This window comes from Manis pentadactyla, chromosome 2 (assembly GCF_030020395.1).
Source record: "Manis pentadactyla isolate mManPen7 chromosome 2, mManPen7.hap1, whole genome shotgun sequence".
NCBI lineage: Eukaryota > Metazoa > Chordata > Mammalia > Pholidota > Manidae > Manis > Manis pentadactyla.
Window position 1 is genome coordinate 22,099,884 of NC_080020.1, and position 21,329 is coordinate 22,121,212.

A 21,329-nucleotide genomic window follows, 5' to 3' on the forward strand; every position below is an offset into this window, starting at 1 on the left:
ACGCCACACACCCACCCCTGCACTGGCCAGAGCCTTTTATCACAACCCACTGACCCCTGGAGCCGACTCTGGGGCAGGTACACACCTCACTCTTCAGCCTGGAACTGACCTCGTTGCAGCTTTCTTCCACAAAGGTGTCTCTGTGCAATCTCATTCTTCAGGATATCTCTTCTTTTCTGTTGATCCTCCAGTACTCACTTTTAGTCAATCCAGGCTTTAAAAACATATTATCCTTGGTGTGGAAAACATTTTGGTTGGTGAACTATAGACTATTCCTGTAATGGTTGGAGAGGAACAAAATGCAGATGACAAGCAGGATCCTCTACCACAGCTGAAAATGATCAAATTACCCACAGTCTTACATCCTCTAAGCTACAATTCCAGGCACCCAGAATTACCCCCTACGGAACTCAAGAGGAAAAAAAGAAAACCTAAAATTGGTCACAGAGGTATAAATAGAGAGTCTCAGAAGTCCAAAAGCAAATATATCACAAGGTTAATTACAACATCTTTGAGGTTGAGTTATAGATATGATTTTCCCTCAATTTCCTACTTTTCTATTCTTTCTAATTTTTATTTTATAATGGGAAAGACTACATAGAAATTCAAACCCCAGAAATCCCTTGGCATACCTAATACCTTTCAAATGTTTTTCTCTTTCAGAAGTCACAAGAAAAAAAAGCTTTATTGTCCATAGAATTTTGTAAAAATAACAAATTAGCCAAATATTTTAGGATAAATTATAGATAAGACATATGTCTTAAGGCAATATTGGTAAATTCTAAAAAATTTAATTTCCTAATAAGATAGCTATCTCTGATTAATTTTTGGACTATTCCAGAGGTTGCCTTACTAGAGAAATGGTTCTATAATTATGTTCCCAATCTAGGTCATAGGGTATGTGAAATATTTATTCCACATACTTTCCTCCCCTTCAATTTATAGCTCATTGAAGAAGAAAACGCAACTTTCATATTTTACTAATTCCTTTGAGGCCCCTAGAATACTGTAACTACAGTCACCATAATTTCCAACACCCATAACCACTGGTACATTCAAAGTATCCTTGGGCAGTTTATCCTGGTACTAACCTGTGGTGTGCAAGATCTTCTTGAGGATTCTAATAAACCAAACTCCCTCCTTGAGATACTAATCCTTCAATACTTTGTCAGGACCTTGATGTTTCTTTCCTCTGGCTCTGATATTGTGCCATCTTAAAATCACCTCTGTTACCTACTTTTGAAGTTTTCTGCATTTCTTGACATTCAATTATTTAAAATTCAGGTCTACTCTCAGAATAGTCCCCTCTTAAAGGAGCCCAAACATGCTTTGGGAGTAAATGTCTAACTGCCTTTTTCTCTCCTGTAGGGAATTCCAGACCCCAACCAGTTACCTCTGGTAGCAAGTTGGAAGACCTACCCTCTCTTCTTTGGAACAGCTATTTCTTCATTTGAAAGTATTGGCATGGTAAGGTTTGGATTGGGGTAGACTTTCCCTGGGTGCTAGATGGACTTCTGAATAAGAGCTCTGGGTTTTTGGGTTTCTGTGTGTACAGGGAAAAAAGTAACCTCTGGCCTCACCTGGGTCAGTTGTCATTAGCAGGAGAAAAGTCGATTACAACAGAGAAGCAGTCAGGAGACAGAGTTAAATTCTTGTCCCAATACATCTGTTAAACATTTATCTTCATATCAACATGTGTCTCCTAATCTTTTAAAATCAAGAGAAATGGAGTTGTACAGTTTAAATTACAGGATTTGATGGAGCATAAAGGAATTTTAAACTGAAAAGTACTGTATATTTGCAATGGATTATTACATAGTCTCTACTTCCACACTTGAGGAAAGATAGTGCTGTATATATAATTTTTAAGTTTGCCTTTCATTTACACTCAGTACAATTCCTTTTTTTGGTATACATTTCTGGAAGTCTTGAGAAATGTGTAAAGTCATAGATGTGCCACAATCAAGACACAGAACAATTTCCTCACCACAAAAACCCCCTCGTGTTGTCCCCTTTATAGTCAACTTCCTCCCCACTACTAACCCCTGGCAACCACCTTCTGTTCTCTGTCTCTGTTGTTTTATCTTTTTCAGAATGCCATATGCATGGGATCATACAGTGTGTAACTGTATGATAGTTACATACTTTTGAGACTGACTTCTTTCACTTATTTGTGTTTAAGATCATCCATGCTGTTGCACGCATCCACCACTCACTGCTATCACTGAGCATCCGGTGTATAGGCAATACCACGATTTCTTTATCAATTCACCTGCTGGAGGACATTTAGGTTGTTTCTAGTTTGGGACGATTATGAATAATGCTGCTATAAACATTTGTGTGCAGGTTTTTGTGTGAATGTAAGTTTTCATTTCTCTGGGACTAGGTTTGTTAGGTTACATATTAATGTAGGTTTAACTTTATAAGAAATTGTCGAACAGGTTTTTAGAATGGCAGTACCATTTGCATCCCCACAAGACTGTATGAACATTCCAGTTGCTCTGCATATTGCTAGTTCTTATATGTACTGTCAATATTTTTTTATTTCAGCCGTTTTAATAGGTATGTACTAGTATTTGATTTAATTTGCATTTTACTAATGACTAACAAGTCTGAGGATCTTTTTATGGGATTATCTGACATCTGTATATCCCCTTCCGTGAAGTGTCTGTTCGTATCTTTTGCAAATTAAAAAAAATACTGGTTGTCTTCTTATTGTTGAGTTTTAAGAATTCTTTATATATTCAAATTCAAGTCCTTTACTGGATATGTAACTTACAAATACCTTCTTGAGTTTGCAGCTCATCTTTTTCATTTTCTTAACAGTCTTTCACAGAGCAAAAGATTTAATTGTGATAAAGTTCAATATATCAAAATTTTAGTTTTATGGATCCTGCTTTGGTTTTATCTGAAAGCACTTTGCCTAATCCAAGGTCACAAAGATTTTCTCCTATGCTTTCTTCTAAATGTTTTATAGTCTTCATTGTACATTTAGATCTATGATCCATTCTGAGTTAACTTGAAAGGTGTTTATAGGTCGAAGTTCACTTTTTTAGACAATGCCCAGTTGTTCCAGCATCACTTGTTGAAGACTATCCAGTCTCCATTGACTTACCTTTGCATCTTTGTAAAAAGCTAATTGATATATGCATATGGGTCAATTTATTGATTTCCTATACTGATTGATCAGTGTGTATGCCATTTCATAAATACCAGATTGTATTTAATACAATCTTAAAATCAGGTAGTGTGAGAGCTCTTTTTTTTAAATTTTGATATCATTAATATACAATTACATAAGCAACATTGTGGTTACTAGATTTCCCCCCCATTATCAAGTCCCCACCACATACCCCATTATAGTCATTGTACATCAGCATAGTAAGGTTGTATAGAGTCACTACTTGTCTTCTCTGTGCTATACTGCCTTCCCCATGCCCTCCCCCACTGCTATGTTATGTGTGCTAATGCTCCTTATTCCCCTTCTCCCTCCATCCCTACCCACCACCCCCAGTCCCTTTCCCTTTGGCAACTGTTAGTCCATTCTTGGGTTCTGTGATTCTGCTGCTGTTTTGTTCCTTCAGTTTTTGCTTTGTTCTTATGCTCCACCGATGAGTGAAATCATTTGGTACTTGTCTTTCTCTGCCTGGCTTATTTCACTGAGCATAATACACTCTAGCTCCATCCATGTTGTTGCAAACAGTAGGATTTGTTTTCTTCTTATAGCTGAATAATACTCCATTGTGTATATGTACCACATCTTCTTTATCCATTCATCTGCTGATGGACACTTAGGTTGCTTGCATTTCTTGGCTATTGTAAATAGTGCTGTGATTAACATAGGGGTGCATATGTCTTTTTGAGACTGGGCTCCTGCATTCTTAGGATAAATTCCTAGGAGTGGAATTCCTGGGTCAAATGGTATTTCTATTTTTATTTTGAGGAACCTCCATACTGCTTTCCACAATGGTTGAACTTGTTTACATTCCCACCAGCAGTGTAGGAGGGTTCCCCTTTCTCCACATCCTCGCCAGCATTTGTTGTTCCTATTCTTTTCTATGTTGGCCATCCTAACTGGCGTGAGGTGATATCTCATGTGGTTTTAATTTGCATTTCCCCAATATTCAGCGATGTGGAACATCTTTTCATGTGCCTGTTGGCCATCTGAATTTCTTCTTTGGAGAATTGTCTGTTCATATCCTCTGCCCATTTTTTAATAGGGTTATTTGCTTTTTGAGTGTTAAGGCATATGAGTTCTTTATATATTTTGGATGTTAATATAAATCCCATCCCTTGTCAGATATGTCATTTACAAATATATTCTCCCATGCTGTAGGATGCCTTTTTGTTCTGCTGATAATGTCCTTTGCTGTACAGAAGCTTTTTAGCATGATGTAGAGAGAGCTCTTTTTTTTATTAGTATTTGTGTGATGTCTTTTACCATCTTTTTTTCTATTGAGAAATTCACCATTTGAGCCAAAGTATACAATGCAATACCTTTAACATTCATAACATCTTGCAGACATCACCACTATCTGATTCCAAAAAGCATTCATCACCCCTAAAAGAGACACTATGCCCATCAAGTAGTTACTCCATTCCTCATGTTTCCAGCCCCTGGCAGCCACGACCTGCTTTTTGTTTCTATGGATTTACCTATTCTAGACATTTCACGTAAATGGACTCATACAATATGTGGCCTGTTGTGTCTGGGTTCTTTCATAGAGCATAATGCTTTCAGGGTTCATCCATGTTATAATCAATATCCATATTTAATACTTTAATGTGACTCAATAATCTTCCATTGTCTGGCTATACGACATTTTGTTTATCCACTTCATCAGCTGATGGACACTGGGTTGTTTCCACTTTTTGGCTATTGTAAATAATATTACTATGAGAACTCATGTATAAGTTTTGTTTGAACACCTGATTTTGATTCTTTGGGGTATATACATAAGAGTGAGGTTGCTGGGTCACTATCTTAATGAATATTGTCCCCTAACTTTGTTCATTTCCAAGTTTGGCTATTTGGGGTCCTTTCCAATTCCATATGAATTTTAGGATCAGCTTGTCCATTGCTGCCAGAAAGGCAGTTGGAATTTTGATAGAGATTTCATTGAATCTATAGATGAATTTGAGGAATATTGTTATCTTAACATTATTGAGTCTTCCAATCCACAAACATGGGACGACTTTCCATTTATTTAGGTCCTCCCTTAATCCCCTTAAACAATGTCTTGTAGTTTTCAGTGTACAAATCTTGCATCTCTTTGGTTAAATTTATTCCTAAGTATTTTGTTCTTTTTGGTGCTGTTGCAAATGGAATTTTAATAAATTTCTTCTTCAGATTGTTCATTACTAGCTCAGCACTACTGATTTCTGTATGTTGGTCTTCTATCATGCAACTTGCTGAATCTGTTTAGCAACTCCAGTACTTGTGTGTGTGCAGACATGTGTGTTAATGTGGATGCCTGTTGTGTCTTGTCTCATTACCCTGGATAGAACTTACAGTACAGTGTTGAACACAAGTGGTGAAAATCCACATCTTTGTCTTATTCCTGATCTTGGGGGAAAGTTTCAGTCTTTCACTGTTAAATATGATATTAACTGTGGATTTTTCATAGATGCCCTTTATTGGGTTGAGGAAGTTCCCTTCCATTCCTTGTTTGCCGAGTATTTTCATCATGATAGAATGTTGGATTTTGTCAAATGCTTCTTCTGCAACAATTGAAGTGATCATGTAGATTTTTTCTCCCCTTCAGTTTATTAATATGATGTTCAATTAATTGATTTCAGATCAATTATGAAATGATTTCATATCATAATGAACCACCTTTGCATTCATGGGATAAATCCCACTTGGTAATGGTACATAATCATTTTAATCTGCTGCTAGATTCAGTTTGGTAGTATTTGGTTAAGTAATTTTGCATCTGTATTCATAAACAGTATAGGTCACGGTTTTCTTTTCTTAAGATAAACATCCTTTTAATCTATTTTAAAGTGGATTTCTTACAGAGAGAATATAATTAAGTCTTGTTTTTTTAATCCAATCTGACCATCTGTGTCTTTTAATTGGTGTAGTTAAACCCCTTGCAGTTACATAATTATATGGTTAATAGGTCTGTGATTAATAATGTTTTGTTTTACACCTTGCATTCTTTTAGATTGTTTAAATACTTTCAGTATTCCACTTTAATTTGCCGTTTAATTTTTCACTGTATCTTTTTCTATAATACTTTCAGTAGTTGCTCTAGAGATTATGATAAACATATATAACTTTTCATACAGTTAATATTTTATCATTTCTAGTAAACAGTCACATAGGTCCCTTTACTCTCCCCTCTTTTATGTTGTGTTTTCTATATACATTACATCTAAACACATTTAAAACACCCTCAGACTGTGTTATAATCTTGGCCATCAATAATCATACATAACCCTCACTTACAACAACTTGTAACAAAGTTACAAGAAGAAAAATAGTCCATTTTATCTACCCAGATAATTACTGCTTTTTTTGCTCTTTCTTTATTCTTGAATTCACAAGTTTCCTTCTTCAGCATGAAGAACCCCAGTTAGCATCTATTTAAGAGCAGATCTGCTGCAGACATATTCGCTTCATTTTCTTCATCTCAGAATGTCTTCATTTTGCCTTTATTAATGGGGTGTATTTTTACACAATATAGAATTCTACATTGGCAGTTCTTTCTTTTTTTCAGCATTTTCAAAATATAGTTTCACATCCTTTTTCCCTCAGTTGTTCTAGTAAGAAATCTGCAATTATTTGAATCATTGTTTCCCTATATGGTGATATGTTGTTTTTATCTGTTACTTTCAAGAGTCTTTTTTTTAACACTGATTTTTAGCACATCTACTGTAGTAATAGAGTTATATTGTATATCTGATATAGTTTTCTTTGAGTTTGTCCTGTTTGAAATTCACTGAATTTCTTGAATCTGTAGATGTATGAATTATAACCAACTTAGAAGATTTTCAGCCATTATTTTTTTCAAAACTTTTTTTCTTCATCAATCTCTTTTTATTCTCATTCTGGGACTCCAGTGATCCGAATGTTAGACCTTTTGATACACATCCCACAGGTTTTTGAGGCTCTCTTCATTTTAAAAATCATTTTTCTCCTTTTATGCTCAGATTCAATAACTCGTAGTGATCTATTTTCAAGTTCACAGACCATGTTCTGTCATTTATGTTGGGCCCCTCCAGTGAGGTTTTTCAGTTCTAAAATTTCCTTTTGGGTCCTTTATATAACTTCTACTTCTTAGCCAAGAACTTACATCTGTCCATTTATTTCAATAATGTTCTCCCTTTCTTCATGGAGGATGGTTGTTAATAGCTGCTTTAAGGTCTTTGTCTTATATTTCCAACATATGAGTCATCTTAGGATCGGCATCTGTTGTCTTTTCCCTTACAACTTGTTGAAATTTTCCTAGCTCTTTGTATGTTGAGTAATTTTAGATTGTATACTATATATTTGAATATTATTTTTGAGATTTTGGAGCCTGTTAAAATCCTCTGGAGAATGTTGATTTTTTTATTTTAGCACGCAGTCAGTCTGGTTTGATTCAGACCACAGGTCCTGATCCACCTTCATGGGCCATGGTGCCAGTATCAGAGGAGTTTTCAAAGCCTTCGCAGTGATATCTGGCTCCACCATGCCTGTGCCCCCCGGCGGCCGGCTGGGATATAGACGGTGGTCTGCGCAATAGTTCAGTTTTCAAAGCCTCTGCTTTGATGGCTACACATCAATTCTACCATGTGCAGCCCAGGACTGAGCCCAGGACTTCACTCACAGATTTAGGGGATCACTTTCTTCAGCTCCATCCTTTCCATGTTTTCTTGCATACTCACCAGCTCCCATTAGCTCCTTTTTCTGGTCCTGTGTCTGGAAAGCCAGGGTTTTAGGCTCCCTACACTCGTATGCACTTTCTGTGACTGCGTCTGGCTCAGGAATTAAGCACTGAAAGAAAAGAGGGAAGAAAGATAAATAAATAATAAGGATTCCTCCCATGGCCAACTTCACAGACATGCAACCTGTGTGGAAGGATCCCACTTGTTGTTTAATGCTTTTGGAAAGATCCCGCTTGTAGTTTAATGCTCTGCTTTCATCATCTTGAAATTTTTGATTTTTGACCAAGAAGCCCTGCATTTGCATTTTGCTCTAGACCCTACATTTAATATACCAGGGCTGATTTCCCCCCACGTTCATTGGTTCCCAAGGCCCCTTTTCCTAGTTCCTTGCTTAGAGATGAGTTTGGCTCAGACTTTTAGGTGCCTATGTGACTGTCACAGTCACTGATACACCAGAATGCTGCTCTGCTAGAACATGTTTTGGTGTGTGGCCTTGAGGGCATAAAAAGAAACAAAAACATAGGGATTTTTTCCATACTCTGTCCCACAGGGCCTCCTATTCATGTCCTCTGGCCAGAAAGAGGGTTTCTCTTAGAGTTATCTCTGCGTCTTTCTAGTACTTGGGGTCCCTGTGTGTCTAAACTGGGGATACAGGAAGGAAAAAAACCTGGAAACTTACTGTCATAATGGCCATTTTTACTAGTTTTGGTCAATCCACCCACTATTACATACTTCTGAGAGTCCATGGATAGTTGCTTCTGTATTCTTCCAAGGCTTTTAGTATTTATCAGTGAGGGAGACATGGTAGAGTGTACTTACACCATCTTAATAGAACAGGAAGCACTTTATATTTATAATTTTGGACAGTCATGGCAAAAAGTGCAGTGGTTGAGCAAATAAATTTGGAGGTGGAATGTTCTGGAATCTTACTTTGGCCATGGACTACGCTTTGAACCCTAATTCCCCCACTAAATGATGGTAATATGTGTTCAATATTTATTAAACACCTACTATGTGCTAATGGTTATTAGTGTCTGAATTCAAATCACCTTTAGAAATCTTTTAGGCCAGTCTCCAATTTTGCAGAAGCAGAGCCTAAGCTCCAAAAACGGAAAAGGACTTGAGCCAGGCCACCAGCTGTGAACAGCTGCAGCTATGGCTAAAACCAAGTTGCTCCTCACTCCCAGTCCAGGGACCTTCCCACTTTATGTGAACAGCCATTTATCTCTTTGATTGTTGAGGAAGAGAGAGAGAGAACGCCAACTACTGAGTATGATCAAGCCTTGTGAAAAGATCATTTTTCACCTGGGGAATTTACACAGCAGAAATGTACTGCAGTGTGGGAAAACTCAGGTCCAACTCTCTGCTCTCCACATAATCCCCTAGACATTTTCCTGAGCAACAGCTACAACCAGGAACCTGCCCCTAACGCAGAAGAAAGCAGAGAGGCGCAGCAGTGACCCTGATGTGGCACCCCCCTGAAGTGTTTTCCATTTGCATGGGGACAGATGCATGTAGGACAAAAAAGGAGTTAAGAGTTCAAGGGAACAGATGCTAAATTCCTACTGAGTAATGAATATGCCCGGTGCTGTCAGAGATCAGGCAAGCCTGCACGGAAGAGGTGTACCTGGACTTGGAGGACAGCCCTAGTCCGCAGCCTAGCAGTGCCCCACTTCCTTGAGGCAGGTTTCTTCATCTTCAGAGCCTTGTTTTCCTAATCTGTAAAGTAAGAATTACATAAGTCCCAACTCCATGGAGTTGTGATCTTCACAGTATAAAAAATTATAACAGCTAATAGTTACTAAGCCCTTACTATGTGCCATGTGGTCCCCATGTAATTCTCAAAAAAATTCCAAAAGTGAATTTTCAGGTGAGGAAACTGAGAGGCAAATCAGCCTAATGATGTGTTTGAAGTGTGCTTAGCCCATGGCCTGATCACGGAGGAGAGGGAGGGGTGGGGGTGGGCTCTTGGCCGGTAGAAGTCTGAGGATGAAATAAATGTATGGTGTGAGAGCCAGAGGGTTGGTTCCAAAGACAGACATGACCTTGGTACCCAGCAGGCTCAAGAGGCAGGCTGCTGTCAACCTGGACGTTCCTAGAGCCTTCCTAGAGAAGGGTCCTGAGAACACAGCGTGTGGGGACATGTGCGGTGGGAAACCAGGAGGCCCTCTGCCACCAGTTCACTGGGACGTGAGTCTCCGCCTCTGCATCTGTACGGAGAGGGTTGAGTGCACTGAAACTACAAGTCCCAAACTCAAAAGCCTCTGGAAGGCGATGTGGACAAAGAGGCCGGATATATGTCAGCGTGCGGGCGAAAGTGGGCCTCACTAATGGAGGAAGGCAGTGGCCGAAAAGACTCTGCTGGCCAGACACGGTGCATCCCCTGGCCGGCTTGGGCTGCCCCGGGGGCTGAGCTTCTTGGCTGGGACACCCTGAGAGGCCCTTCCAGCTCCGAATTGTCCATGGCTCATATTGTGACTCCAGGCCTTCCTTTTTTCTGATAATTGTGGTAAAATATACCTAACATAAAATTTACCATCTTAAACATTTTTAAGTATACAATTCAGTGACATTCACATTATTGTGAAAGTATCACCACCATCCATCACCAGAACTTTTTCATCTTGCAAAACTGAAACCATATTTATTAAACAATAACACCCCATTCCCCTCTACCACAGCCCCTGGAAGCCCCATTCTATTTTCGGAGTCTATGAATTTGACCACCCCAAGTACTTCACGTAAATGGAATCATGCATTAGCTCTCATTTTGTGACTGGCTAATTTCACTCAGCATGATGTCCCCAAGGTTCATCCATGTGGTGGCGTGTGTCAGAATTTCCTTTCCTTTTCAAGGCTGAGCAGCACTCCATTGTTTGTGTAGACTGCATTTTGTTTATCCGTTCATCCATCAGTGGACACTTAAGTTGCTTCCCCCTTTTGGCTATTGTGAGTAATGCTCTGGACATAGTTGTACAAATATCTGCTCAAATTCCTGTTCCAGTTCTTTTGGGTGCATACTCACAAGCGGATGCTTTTATATTCACGGTCCTCGTTCTTCTTCTTCCTTTGTACACTGACGTTTTTGTAGATTCTGCCGCTGGAGAACAAGATGAAGGATTCCCGCCGCTTCCCAGCCATCCTGTCCTTGGGAATGTCCATTGTCACTGCCCTGTATGTCTGCATCGGGACTCTAGGCTACCTGCGGTTTGGAAGTGGCATTAAGGCCAGCATAACCCTTAACCTGCCCAACTGCTGGTAATCTCACATACCCTCAGGTGGGGGGAGCTCAGCTCTGCAGGGACACACAAGTCTCTTCCTCCCCCCTTCTTCACACGGCTCCCTGAGGTCTCAATGGCCTCCACGGGAAACCCCAGGCTCTGGATTCTCTGTCCAGGAAGCTCCTCCTTCAACAACAGCCCTCCATGTTGAGTGAGGCCTTGATAGCCTAGTACGAAGACAGATATGATTTAGGAATAGAGGGAAGAAGTGAGTCCACGGTCACCTGAGAAGGGAAGGGTGGGGCTCCAGGGCAACACAAGAGGCAGAGATAGGAGTCAGGGTATGGCCACACTCACTTCCAAGTATATATACTAAGGCTGTGTTACCCAGTCTTTCATGCCACAGATGATGGTGCACTTCTCCCAAGTCCGGGTAGCTGGGATTAAAAAATAGTAAAACAAGAACTAATCTGGGGAGACCACTGAAAGGTTTTATGTTCAAATGCATCCAATTCACATAACAGTTAACTGACCCAGACTTCAACAGTGCTACGTTTAAGTAGACACGAGCCCATACTACATTGTGCAGCATTTTCTCCCACACTGAGGCATGTCACAGGATGCCTATTTTTTTTAAGGGTCACTTGGGGTCTCAATTGCGTAAATGGTGCCCCTTTCCCAAGTTGATAAATGGCATTCATCAAGCATTTACTACATGCCAATTATATGCAGATGCCAGTCGAGACACAGGGGTTAGAGGGCACTGATATGAATAGATGATGACCTTCAGCTTCACTCCTTCCCCAGCTCATGATCGGTGGGAATGGCGGAGGGATAGATAGTGTATATACACAAGTACAGAAGAGAAAAAGGAGCCCTCCAGAGTAGCAAAGAGGCTTTGGGGGCTTCTGAGAAAAGAAAGTGCATTGGAATGAGACAACGAGGAGTCTCGTCATCCAAAAAGACAATTCTGTCCAGGTAAGGGCAACTCTGGCACTCGTACGTCCAAGTCCCAGTTGTACCGCCTCCTATCTGGTGATCATGGATGATTTAATTTAACCTCTCTGACCCTCGGTTTCCTCATCTATAAAGCAGAGTTGTCACGAAGATTAAGTTGGGCATATTTAAAATCATCTGATACCTTCTCGAAAGAAAGGAATTACACCACTTTGGTGGGGTTTGAACAGATGGAAATGGAGTTCAGTGGTGTTCCAGGCAGTAGGACTAGTGTGAGCAAGAAGCACAAAAATGTGGAAGTTAGTCCTCTTAAGGAATGGCTTAAATATAGATATACACACAGGCTCGTTAGACATGGGAGACGCATCTACTACATTAATAGACTAAAGGAAAGGAGTCATACCTCCATAGGTCAAAAACGGCTTTGATAAGACTCAACATGCCCCATCACATGCTCTTTCTGCCCCTAGTCCAAGACCTGCCTCTCTTGTTCCTTCCTGACCCCATATAACCCTGTATGTAGACTGTCTTCCCCCAAGGATTCAGGATTCTGCATTTCTCCGAACCTACTGTATGCATTTCTTGAGTTTAGGAGGAGCCAGAGAATTCCCAAGAACAGACAGAGGTCACAAGGGGCCAGAGTCTTTCAGACCCAGGGTTTTTGGTCTTTGCTACTTATCACTTCTTTCTCCCTGGGCAAGATACCTGGCCTGAGGCTCTCTTTCCTAAAATCTAAAATTGAGCGCCTTTGCAAAGGTATTTTATATACCCATGATCAAGATTATTTTTATTTAGAGATGGCCCTCTGAACTGCTTCCATTCAAATCCATGACCCTTAACCTGTTTTCACTGTGTGTCTGCTGTGACTCCCTCTTGGCTCTTAGAAGGCCCCTCCTCATCACTTGCAGACAAGAAAACTGCAGCCCAAGCGGCTGTCCCAAAGGTCAGAGGTAAATGTCCCAAGGGGGCTGGGTGTCAGAGCCCAGTGGCCTTAGAGAGCACCACTCTGGTTTGTCCTGCAGGCTGTACCAGTCGGTCAAGCTCCTCTACATCTTTGGCATCATGTGTACCTATGCCCTGCTGTTTTACGTCCCTGCGAAAATCATCATCCCCTTCGCCGTCTCCCAGGTGTCAAAGCGCTGGGCACTGCCTGTGGACTTGTCCATCCGCTTTGCCATGGTCTGCCTGACATGTGAGTAGCAGGCAGAGCAAAATGTCGCTCTTTTCCTGAGGACTATCAGGAATCAGCCACGTGGTAAATGATAGTCACGACAACCAGCACTGACTGAGCATTCACTGTATTTCAGGGATATACTAAGGCTGTACAAGTAGTAACTCATCAAAGCCTCAGGGACAACCTAATTCTTATATACACCTAATGAGACAGATTTACTGATGTCAAGTCTGAGAGAGTGAAACAACTTATTAAGCAATAATCATAATGATAAGAATTGGTATTTGTTAAGCACCTTCTGTGTGCCAGCCACTGTGCTAAGCTCTTTTTAGTCCATATTTCATAGTATTTTTTCAGTCTTACAGTAACTTTTATGAGGTAAGACTTTGATAAATCCTACTTTACAAAGGAGAAAATTGAAGCAGGGAATGATAAGTAATTGGCCAGAAAGTGCCAGATGTGGGATTTGAACCCAAGTCTTCTAAGTCCAGAGCCAGTGCCCGTCACCTCCAGGACAGAGGGTGAAAATGGCAGCAGGTGAGTCTAATCTAGCAGCAGAGGCTGTTTCTTTGACTCTTACAATATTGTATAAATTTGGGCCAACATTAAAAATGTGGGAGATCTCACACACAAATCCAGATTTCCAATGTTTTTTTGGGGAAAAAAATGATTTTGCAAGCCTAGGGTCACATTGTCCGTTGGCAGGAGTCCACCGGACTAGCTCCCTGGATGCCCCTGTGCTCACCTGTCGGCTTCAGGTGGCCCCATCACTCTCCCACACCCTTCCTCACAGTCCAGGCCCCGTGACCCAGGGTGCCACATCTCGGCAAGTATTTTAGCAGGGGCAGCTGAGATGACAGAGATCCTGCCCTGAGTGTGACACGGTCCAGCTGTCCCCAAGCTGCCTTTAAATTGTAATTCTAAGCAATTCTTGCTTCTTGCTGGACTAGACCAGCTCATATAATTCACTGGGCATTGATTTTCTTCCTTAGAAATGATTTGTTCCTAATTTACTGTGGGAGGCAAGGACACTGAACCTTCGAGACTCCAGAAAGATCGAGGAATTTGCCCCAAATATAAAGATAACAATTCCTAAGGCCTAAAACTGACTCCCTTTTGCATTGCCCCAGTCAGTCTAGATGAGTAAATAAACTGAATATTAAGGATAACTTTTCTGAGGGCTTTACATCAATTGAATCGATTATCTAGGTTTAAATGAATTTAAAACTTTAATGCCATTTGCAATATGAACCACAATACCTAAAAAGATGTATGTCATTTATCCTCATTTTGCAGATGAGAAAACAAGCTGAGTGAAAGGTAGAGACCAACAAAAGCCACACAGGAGAAGCTAGTGGCCTGCTTTCCAGATCTGTCTTCATTCTCTTATTACACTACACTCTTCCTCCACGGGAGGCCTGGGGAGGCTTCTGAGCTTTCTTGGCTGAAATTTTCTATCAAGAAAAGTAAAAAACATAAAAGCTCAGGCCTGTAGAATAGCCTAAGAAAAAATATGTAATTTCAAAATCTGTAGCTTTACTGTTTCTTCATTAGCTGTTTTCTGCCGTGTATGTAAAACCTGGTGAAGACACTTTAACAAGACCCAGAGGTCTTGTTCCAAATGAAGACCCCTTTCCTCTATAAATACTTTCACCTTCTAATTGTAAGAGGTGCTAATAGTCATATTAATTATTAAATGTGAGCTCTATGAAGGCAGGGTTGTTTTTTAAATTTTTGTCTGTTTTATACATTGATTTTCCCCAAACAGTTGGGAGAGTTCCCAGCACTGTTATTTAGTGTTATTTATGAAGTAAGATCTTAATCAGTGTTGAATATGTCGATATCCAAAATGGAATTCAATGACATAAAGATTCTCAAGCTAAAAATATTCGAATAAACAGCAGCCACAGGGGAAAAGAAAACCTATTCTGAACTTCCTTTGCTGAATTAAACAGGACCATCTGAAAAATGGCCATAAGTCCACTCTCTGGTAGGTTTTCAGCCAGAAAGGGGATTAACCATTATCACAGACTGAGTGATTACTTAAGCTATCTGAAACTGTGATACCTTCCACTTATTCTTGTGTAGAAGCTCTTTCTGTCCCCCCCTTTCCCCTTATGAAATGGGCATATGAACCCCTATCTTTCATTCCAAGGGAACCAGTCTGTCTGAAGGCTCCCTAGCCCTAAATAAACTTTGTCTTTTCCCCTGCTAATCTGTCTATTGTCAGTTAAATTCACAGGTCCCTGGTCACTGAACCTAAGTGGGTACAGAGAAAAATTTTCCTCCAAATGGAAAGAGACACACCAAATTTTTAATCTGTAACCTCTAGTGAATGTAATTTGGGATATTCCAGGACTTTCAACTTTTTCTTTATGTAACTAAATATATGAGAAATAACTGGTTTATGTTTTAAGGATTTTAAAAACAGACTTTAAAAGCTTAACTAGGTCTGGGAAGATCCATCTATCGTGTATCATCTCCCACAGGCATCTTGGCCATCCTCATCCCCCGCCTGGACCTGGTCATCTCCCTGGTGGGCTCCGTGAGCGGCAGTGCCCTCGCCCTCATCATCCCGCCCCTCCTGGAGATCACCACCTACTACTCGGAGGGCATGAGCCCCCTCACCATCGCCAAGGACGCCCTGATCAGCATCCTGGGCTTTGTGGGCTTTGTGGCGGGGACGTATGAGGCCCTGGAAAATCTGATCCAGTCAAAAGACCCTCACACCTTTTCCAACTCTACCATTTTTATTCAGTGAGAATGGCACTGCTCCTTACCCACCAGCACCTGACTTGTAATGATATGGATCTCTTTTATATGCATTATCTTTATTTTGCTGTTTAACCTTTTGTCTGGGCCAAGTCACTGTGAAACAAGCAAGGACTCATCTACAAGGTCTACATGGTAATTTCTTAAAAATTTATTTTTATTCCTTTTCTTTCCACCTCTAGCTTTCCACTGTGTTGAGCACTTTCCCTGAAGGACTCTTGATTCTTTCAACTTTTTGGCAATTCACATGATGAATTTCACACCTTGAGTAGGGCTATTCAAGAAGAAGCCACCAGGGGGCACCCAAGTCTCAGCCTCTAACAGAAAGAGGGACAACCTACTAAGGCTGACTCTTTCTCCAAAAGGCAAAGGGTTTCCCTTTTTCCTGATAATGTTCAAAGAGGAAAGACTAGGAGTGTGGACATAATCTGCAATCCAGAAAAGTGTGCATAACTCCAGTTGCAAGAAGGATAGGACCAAGAGGTCCAATGTGAGCTGTAACTCTCAGAAAAGAGCCATCATATTTAAGTCAAGGGAAATAAACTTTCTAAACTCCTGGATAAAGTTTTGGCCCTGTTCAAAGATCCCAATAATGGGTAGGGGGCATGGAATAGATGCAGTAATGCAGGCTGGCGGGTAGTGTACCATAACATCATTTGGCATTATTTACCTCTTAATTCTTGCAAAAAGTACTCTTGACTACCGGTAGGTATGCCAAGTATAAATCAAGGCTCTTTGTAGTGGAATGCAAAAATGGCCACAAATTCCTCTTTACAATGTGACTTTGCAGCTCCTCCCATTAAGAGGTGAAATCTATTATCTTTCCCCTTGAATCTGGCCTTGGCCTTTTGACTTGCTTTGGCCGGTGGGACATTAGTAAATGTGATGCAAACAGAGGTTTGGTGATGGCTTGTGCCACGGGACTTTCATCTCTTGCTACGCTATGGAGCTGAGAGCACCAGGTAGAGAATCCAGAGCTAGCCTACTGGAGGATGAGAGACCATGTGGAGCAGAAAGAAATCATTCCACTTGAGCCCCGTCCCCCAGATCAACTAGCCTGCTGACTTCCAGACACGTGAGTTAAGCCTTCCTAGACTATATCTATTCCCAGTCAAGCTGACCCAGACCATAAGAATTGCCCAGATGATCCACAGAATTGTGAGAAATAAATGTTTATAGTTTTAAACCATAAGGTGTGAGAGTTTTTATGCAGCAAAAGCTAAGGGATACATCTCTCTAAAGGAGATACAGCAGAGAGTGAGAAAAGAATTCTTGCCCTCAAGGAGCTAGTTTGCTGTCCTTGGGGAAGAAGTACAGGTAATCAATGAAGTCATCACCATGATAGGTCTTTGTAAGAGCAAGGGGGGTACTAAGTGTTCTGGACACTGAGGATGACTTTCCGTAGGTGGTGCCATTGAGCTAGACTTTGAGTAAAACTTGGGTCTCCCAACACTAAAATCTGGCCCTTGTTCTGCTCAGTCCTGCTGCCTTGACATTCCAGTGCCTTTTCTAGTTTCTGACCTTGGCTGGAAGCCAGAGGCCAGTCAACCTGAGACACCACCTCAGCTTTCCAGGTAGTATTTGCTCCCTCCCTCCCCACTAAGATACAAAAATTGGGGTAAGTGCCCTAGATAGCCAAGTAGGCAGTTATTATAGGCAGATCTGTAGTCCCAGGGGAGGGACTTTCTCATCATACTCTGTGGTTTATGGAATGACCGATGCTTGTTTCAGCCTCAGTCTTAAGAGAACATTTGCAAAAGCCCTTTTCTGCTTATTTTCAACCATCATCTTTCCTACATACTGATTATCATCAAAAAATGAAATACTATAAACAACAATAGAAAACAAAAGCACCTAGGACAAGTTTTTTAAATGTGCAGTATCCATGTGAAGAAAATAAAAGTCGGCTGAGAGGCATAAACCAAGACGTGCCTGAATAGAGTCTTGATGTGTGTTTCAGATGGGAAAACTCGAACGGTAACTATGGTCATTTTGCCCACTTAAATCTGTCAATCTAATTTAATCTCAATAAAATACCCAACTAGATTTCCTGGGAGTGGAAGGAGGAGTTGACAGATTCTTAAATTAAATTAGAATAATTAATGTGGGAGGAAGGTGGAAAAATATGAAAAAGGTAAGGAGAGTGGACCCTTCCGATCAGATATTAAGTATATTAAATAATTAAAACAATTTGGCATTAGCATTAGAAAAGACTAATCAGTGGAAAAGGGGAATACAAAAACAGATCCCACCATAGAGAGAAATTTTATTATATGATGAGGGGAACCTTTCAAATGGAATGGGAAAAGGATAGATGATTTAATAAATGGTGCTAGAAAAAGTAGCCACTTAGAAATGGATTAGCACCACCACTAATAACACTTACTGGGTGCTTACCAGATGCCAAGCACTGTTCTAAATGCTGTATACATATTAGCTCATCTAATCTATTTTTTATTTTAAGAACAAAAAAATTTTTATTTGTGAAATTTCTGTATGTTACTTGGCCAGATAAAATTTGTAAAATAGATTAATATTTAAATTAAATATGTATGACAAACTTTTTTTTAATTGAAGTATCTTTGATATATACAATCTCATTTTGGTTTCAAGTGTACAACACAGCAGTTCAACAGTTACCCATATTATTTAATCCTTACCCCCTCTAGTGCAGTTACTATCTATCAATGTAGAGAGATGTCAGAGAATCACTGACTATATTCTCTGTGTTGTACTACCATCCACTTGACCAATTTATATTGTCATTGCAAATTATTGTGCCCTTTTAACCCCCTCACCCTCTCCCCACAACTGCCCCAACCCCTCCCCCTTGGCAACCACCAGTCCCTTTTCAGTGTCTGAATCTACTGCTGTTTTAATCCTTCTGTTTTGCTTTGTTTTTATATTCCACAAATAAGTTAGATCATATGGTATTTGTCTTTCTCTACCTGGCTTATTGCACTGAGCATAATACTCTCTAGATCCATCCATGTTGTTGCAAATGGCAGAATTTTTCTTTTTATGGCTGAAAATAGTCCATTGTGTGTATGTACTATATATATATGTCTTCTTTATCCTTTCATTTATTTATGACACTTAGGTTCCTTCCATATCTTAGCTACTGTAAATTATGCAGCGATTTACAGGGGTGCATATATCTTTTCGGATCAGGGATTTCATTTTCTTTGGGTAAATTCCTAGAAGTGGAATTGCTAGGTCAAAGGGTATTTCTATTTTTAGTTTTTTGAGGAATCTCCATACTGCTTTCCACAGTGGCTGCACCAACTGACATTCCCACCAACAGTGTAGGAGGGTTCCTATTTCCCTACATCCTTGTCAACATTTGTTATTTCTTGTCTTTTGGGTAGTGGCCATTCTAACTGGTGTGGGGTGATCTCTCATTGTAGTTTTAATTTGCATTTCTCTGATGATTAGCTACGTGGAGCATCTTTTCATGTGCCTGTTGGCCATTTGTATTTCTTCTTTGAAAAGTTCTGTTCAGGTCTTCTGCCCATTTTTTAATTGGGTTATTTGTTTTTTGGATGTTGAGGCATATGAGCTCTTTATATATTTTGGATGTTAACCCCTTATCAGATGAGTTGTTTATGAATATATTTCTCCCATACTCTAGGATGCCTTTTGTTCTGCTGATGGTGTCCTTTGCTGTACCGAAGCTTTTTAGTTTGACATCATCCCACTAGTTTATTTTTTATTTTGTTTGCCTTGCCCAAGGAGGTGTGTCCAGGAAAAAATTGCTCATGCTTATGTTTAAGGTATTTCTGCCTATGTTTTCTTCTAAGAGTTTTAAGGTTTCATGTCTTACATTCAGGTCTTTGATCCATTTCAAGTTTCTTTTGTATGTGAAGTTAGACAGCAATTCTGTTTCATTATCTTGCATGTAGCTGTCCAGTTTTGCCAACACCATTTGTTGAAGAGGCTGTCTTTTCCCCATGGATCCTTTATTATATATTAATTGGCCATGTATGTGTGGGTTTATAGCTGGGCTCTCTATTCTGTTCCACTGATCTATGGGTCTATTGTTGTGCCAGTACCAAATTGTTTTGATTAGTGTGGCTTTGTAGTAGAGCTTGAAGTTAGGGAGCATAATCCCCTGGCTTTGTTCTTCTTTCTCAGGATTTCTTTGACTACTCAGGGTCTTTTGTAGTTCCATATGAATTTGAGAACTATTTGTTCTAGTTTGTGAAGACTGCTGTCAGTATTTTGATGGGGAGTGCATTGAATCTGTAGATTGCTTTAGGCAGGATGATCATTTTGACAATATTAATATTTCCTATCCATGAGCATGGGATATATTTCCATTTATTGGTCTCTTCTTTAATTTCTTTCATGAGCGTCTTGTAGTTTTCAGGATATAGGTCTTCCACCTCCTTGGTTAGGTTTATTCCTAGGTATTTTATTCTTTTTGATACAATTATAAGTGGAGTTGTTTTCCTGATTTCTCTTTCTGCTAATTCATCATTAGTATATAGGATTGCAACAGATTTCTGTGTATTAATTTTGTATCCTGCAACTTTGCTGAATTCAGTTACTAGTCCTAGTAGTTTTTTTGGTGCATTCTTTAGAGTTTTCTATGTATAATATCATATCATCTGCAAACAGTACAGTTTAACTCCTTCCTGACAATCTGGATGCCTTTTATTTCTTTGTGTTGTCTGATTGCCATGGCTAGGACCTCCAGTACTATGTTGAATAAAAGTGGGGAGACTGGGCATCCTTGTCTTGTTCCTGATCTTAAAGGAAAAGCTTTCAGCTTTTTGTTGTTAAGTATGATGTTGGCTGTGGGTTTGTCATATATGGCCTTTATTATGTTGAGGTACTTGCCCTCTATACCCATTTTGTTGAGAGTTTTTATCATGAATACATGTTGAATTCTGTCAAATACTTTTTCACCATCTATTGAGATAATCATGTGGTTTTTGTCCTTCTTTTTGTTGTTGATGTTGTGTATGATACTGATTTTCAAATATTGTACCATCCTTGCATCCCTGGAATAAATCCCACTTGGTCATGATGGATGATCTTTTTTGATGTATGTTTGAATTTGATATGCTAATATTTTGTTGAGAACTTTTGCATCTGTGTTCATCAGGGATATTTGTCTGTAATTTTCTTTTTTTGTAGTGTCTTTGTCTGGTTTTGGTATTAGAGTGATGCTGACCTCCTAGAATGAGTTTGAAAGTATTCCCTCCTCTTCAAGAAAGATGGGTATGAGATCTTCTTTAAATGTCTGGTAGAATTCAGCTGTGAAACCATTTGGTCCTAGACTTTTGTTTTTGGGGAGTTTTTTGACAACCAATTCAATTTAATTG

At 39.9% G+C, this 21,329-nt stretch overlaps 1 protein-coding gene and 1 long non-coding RNA gene across 6 annotated transcripts in view; one reads left to right on the forward strand and one right to left on the reverse strand.

The window, feature by feature from the left end:
- The window catches only part of SLC36A2 (solute carrier family 36 member 2), a 28,221-nt gene extending 11,030 nt beyond the window's left edge, over positions 1-17,191 (forward strand). Inside the window, exons 7-10 of one of the 4 annotated variants that reach the window (XM_036879090.2) lie at positions 1,369-1,467; positions 10,967-11,133; positions 13,076-13,245; positions 15,717-17,191. In XM_036879090.2, the coding sequence (XP_036734985.2) occupies positions 1,369-1,467; positions 10,967-11,133; positions 13,076-13,245; positions 15,717-15,988 (708 nt within the window). In that variant the 3' untranslated portion in view covers positions 15,989-17,191. Of the gene's footprint in view, positions 1-1,368; positions 1,468-10,966; positions 11,134-13,075; positions 13,246-14,523; positions 15,443-15,716 lie in introns of those variants that run through there. The other 3 variants (XM_057490572.1, XM_036879091.2, XM_057490578.1) reach the window with 3 other exon arrangements.
- On the reverse strand, positions 3-11,022 carry LOC118909023 (uncharacterized). Of its 2 annotated transcripts, XR_005023464.2 has the most exons (5): positions 10,901-11,022; positions 9,503-9,594; positions 7,876-7,984; positions 1,581-1,707; positions 3-275 (listed from the first exon to the last, which is right to left on the reverse strand). It is a non-coding gene; the product is annotated as an uncharacterized LOC118909023 (long non-coding RNA). The 2 variants fall into 2 exon arrangements; XR_008993262.1 differs by having other exon boundaries at positions 7,876-9,594.
- Positions 17,192-21,329: the final 4,138 nt, after the last annotated feature.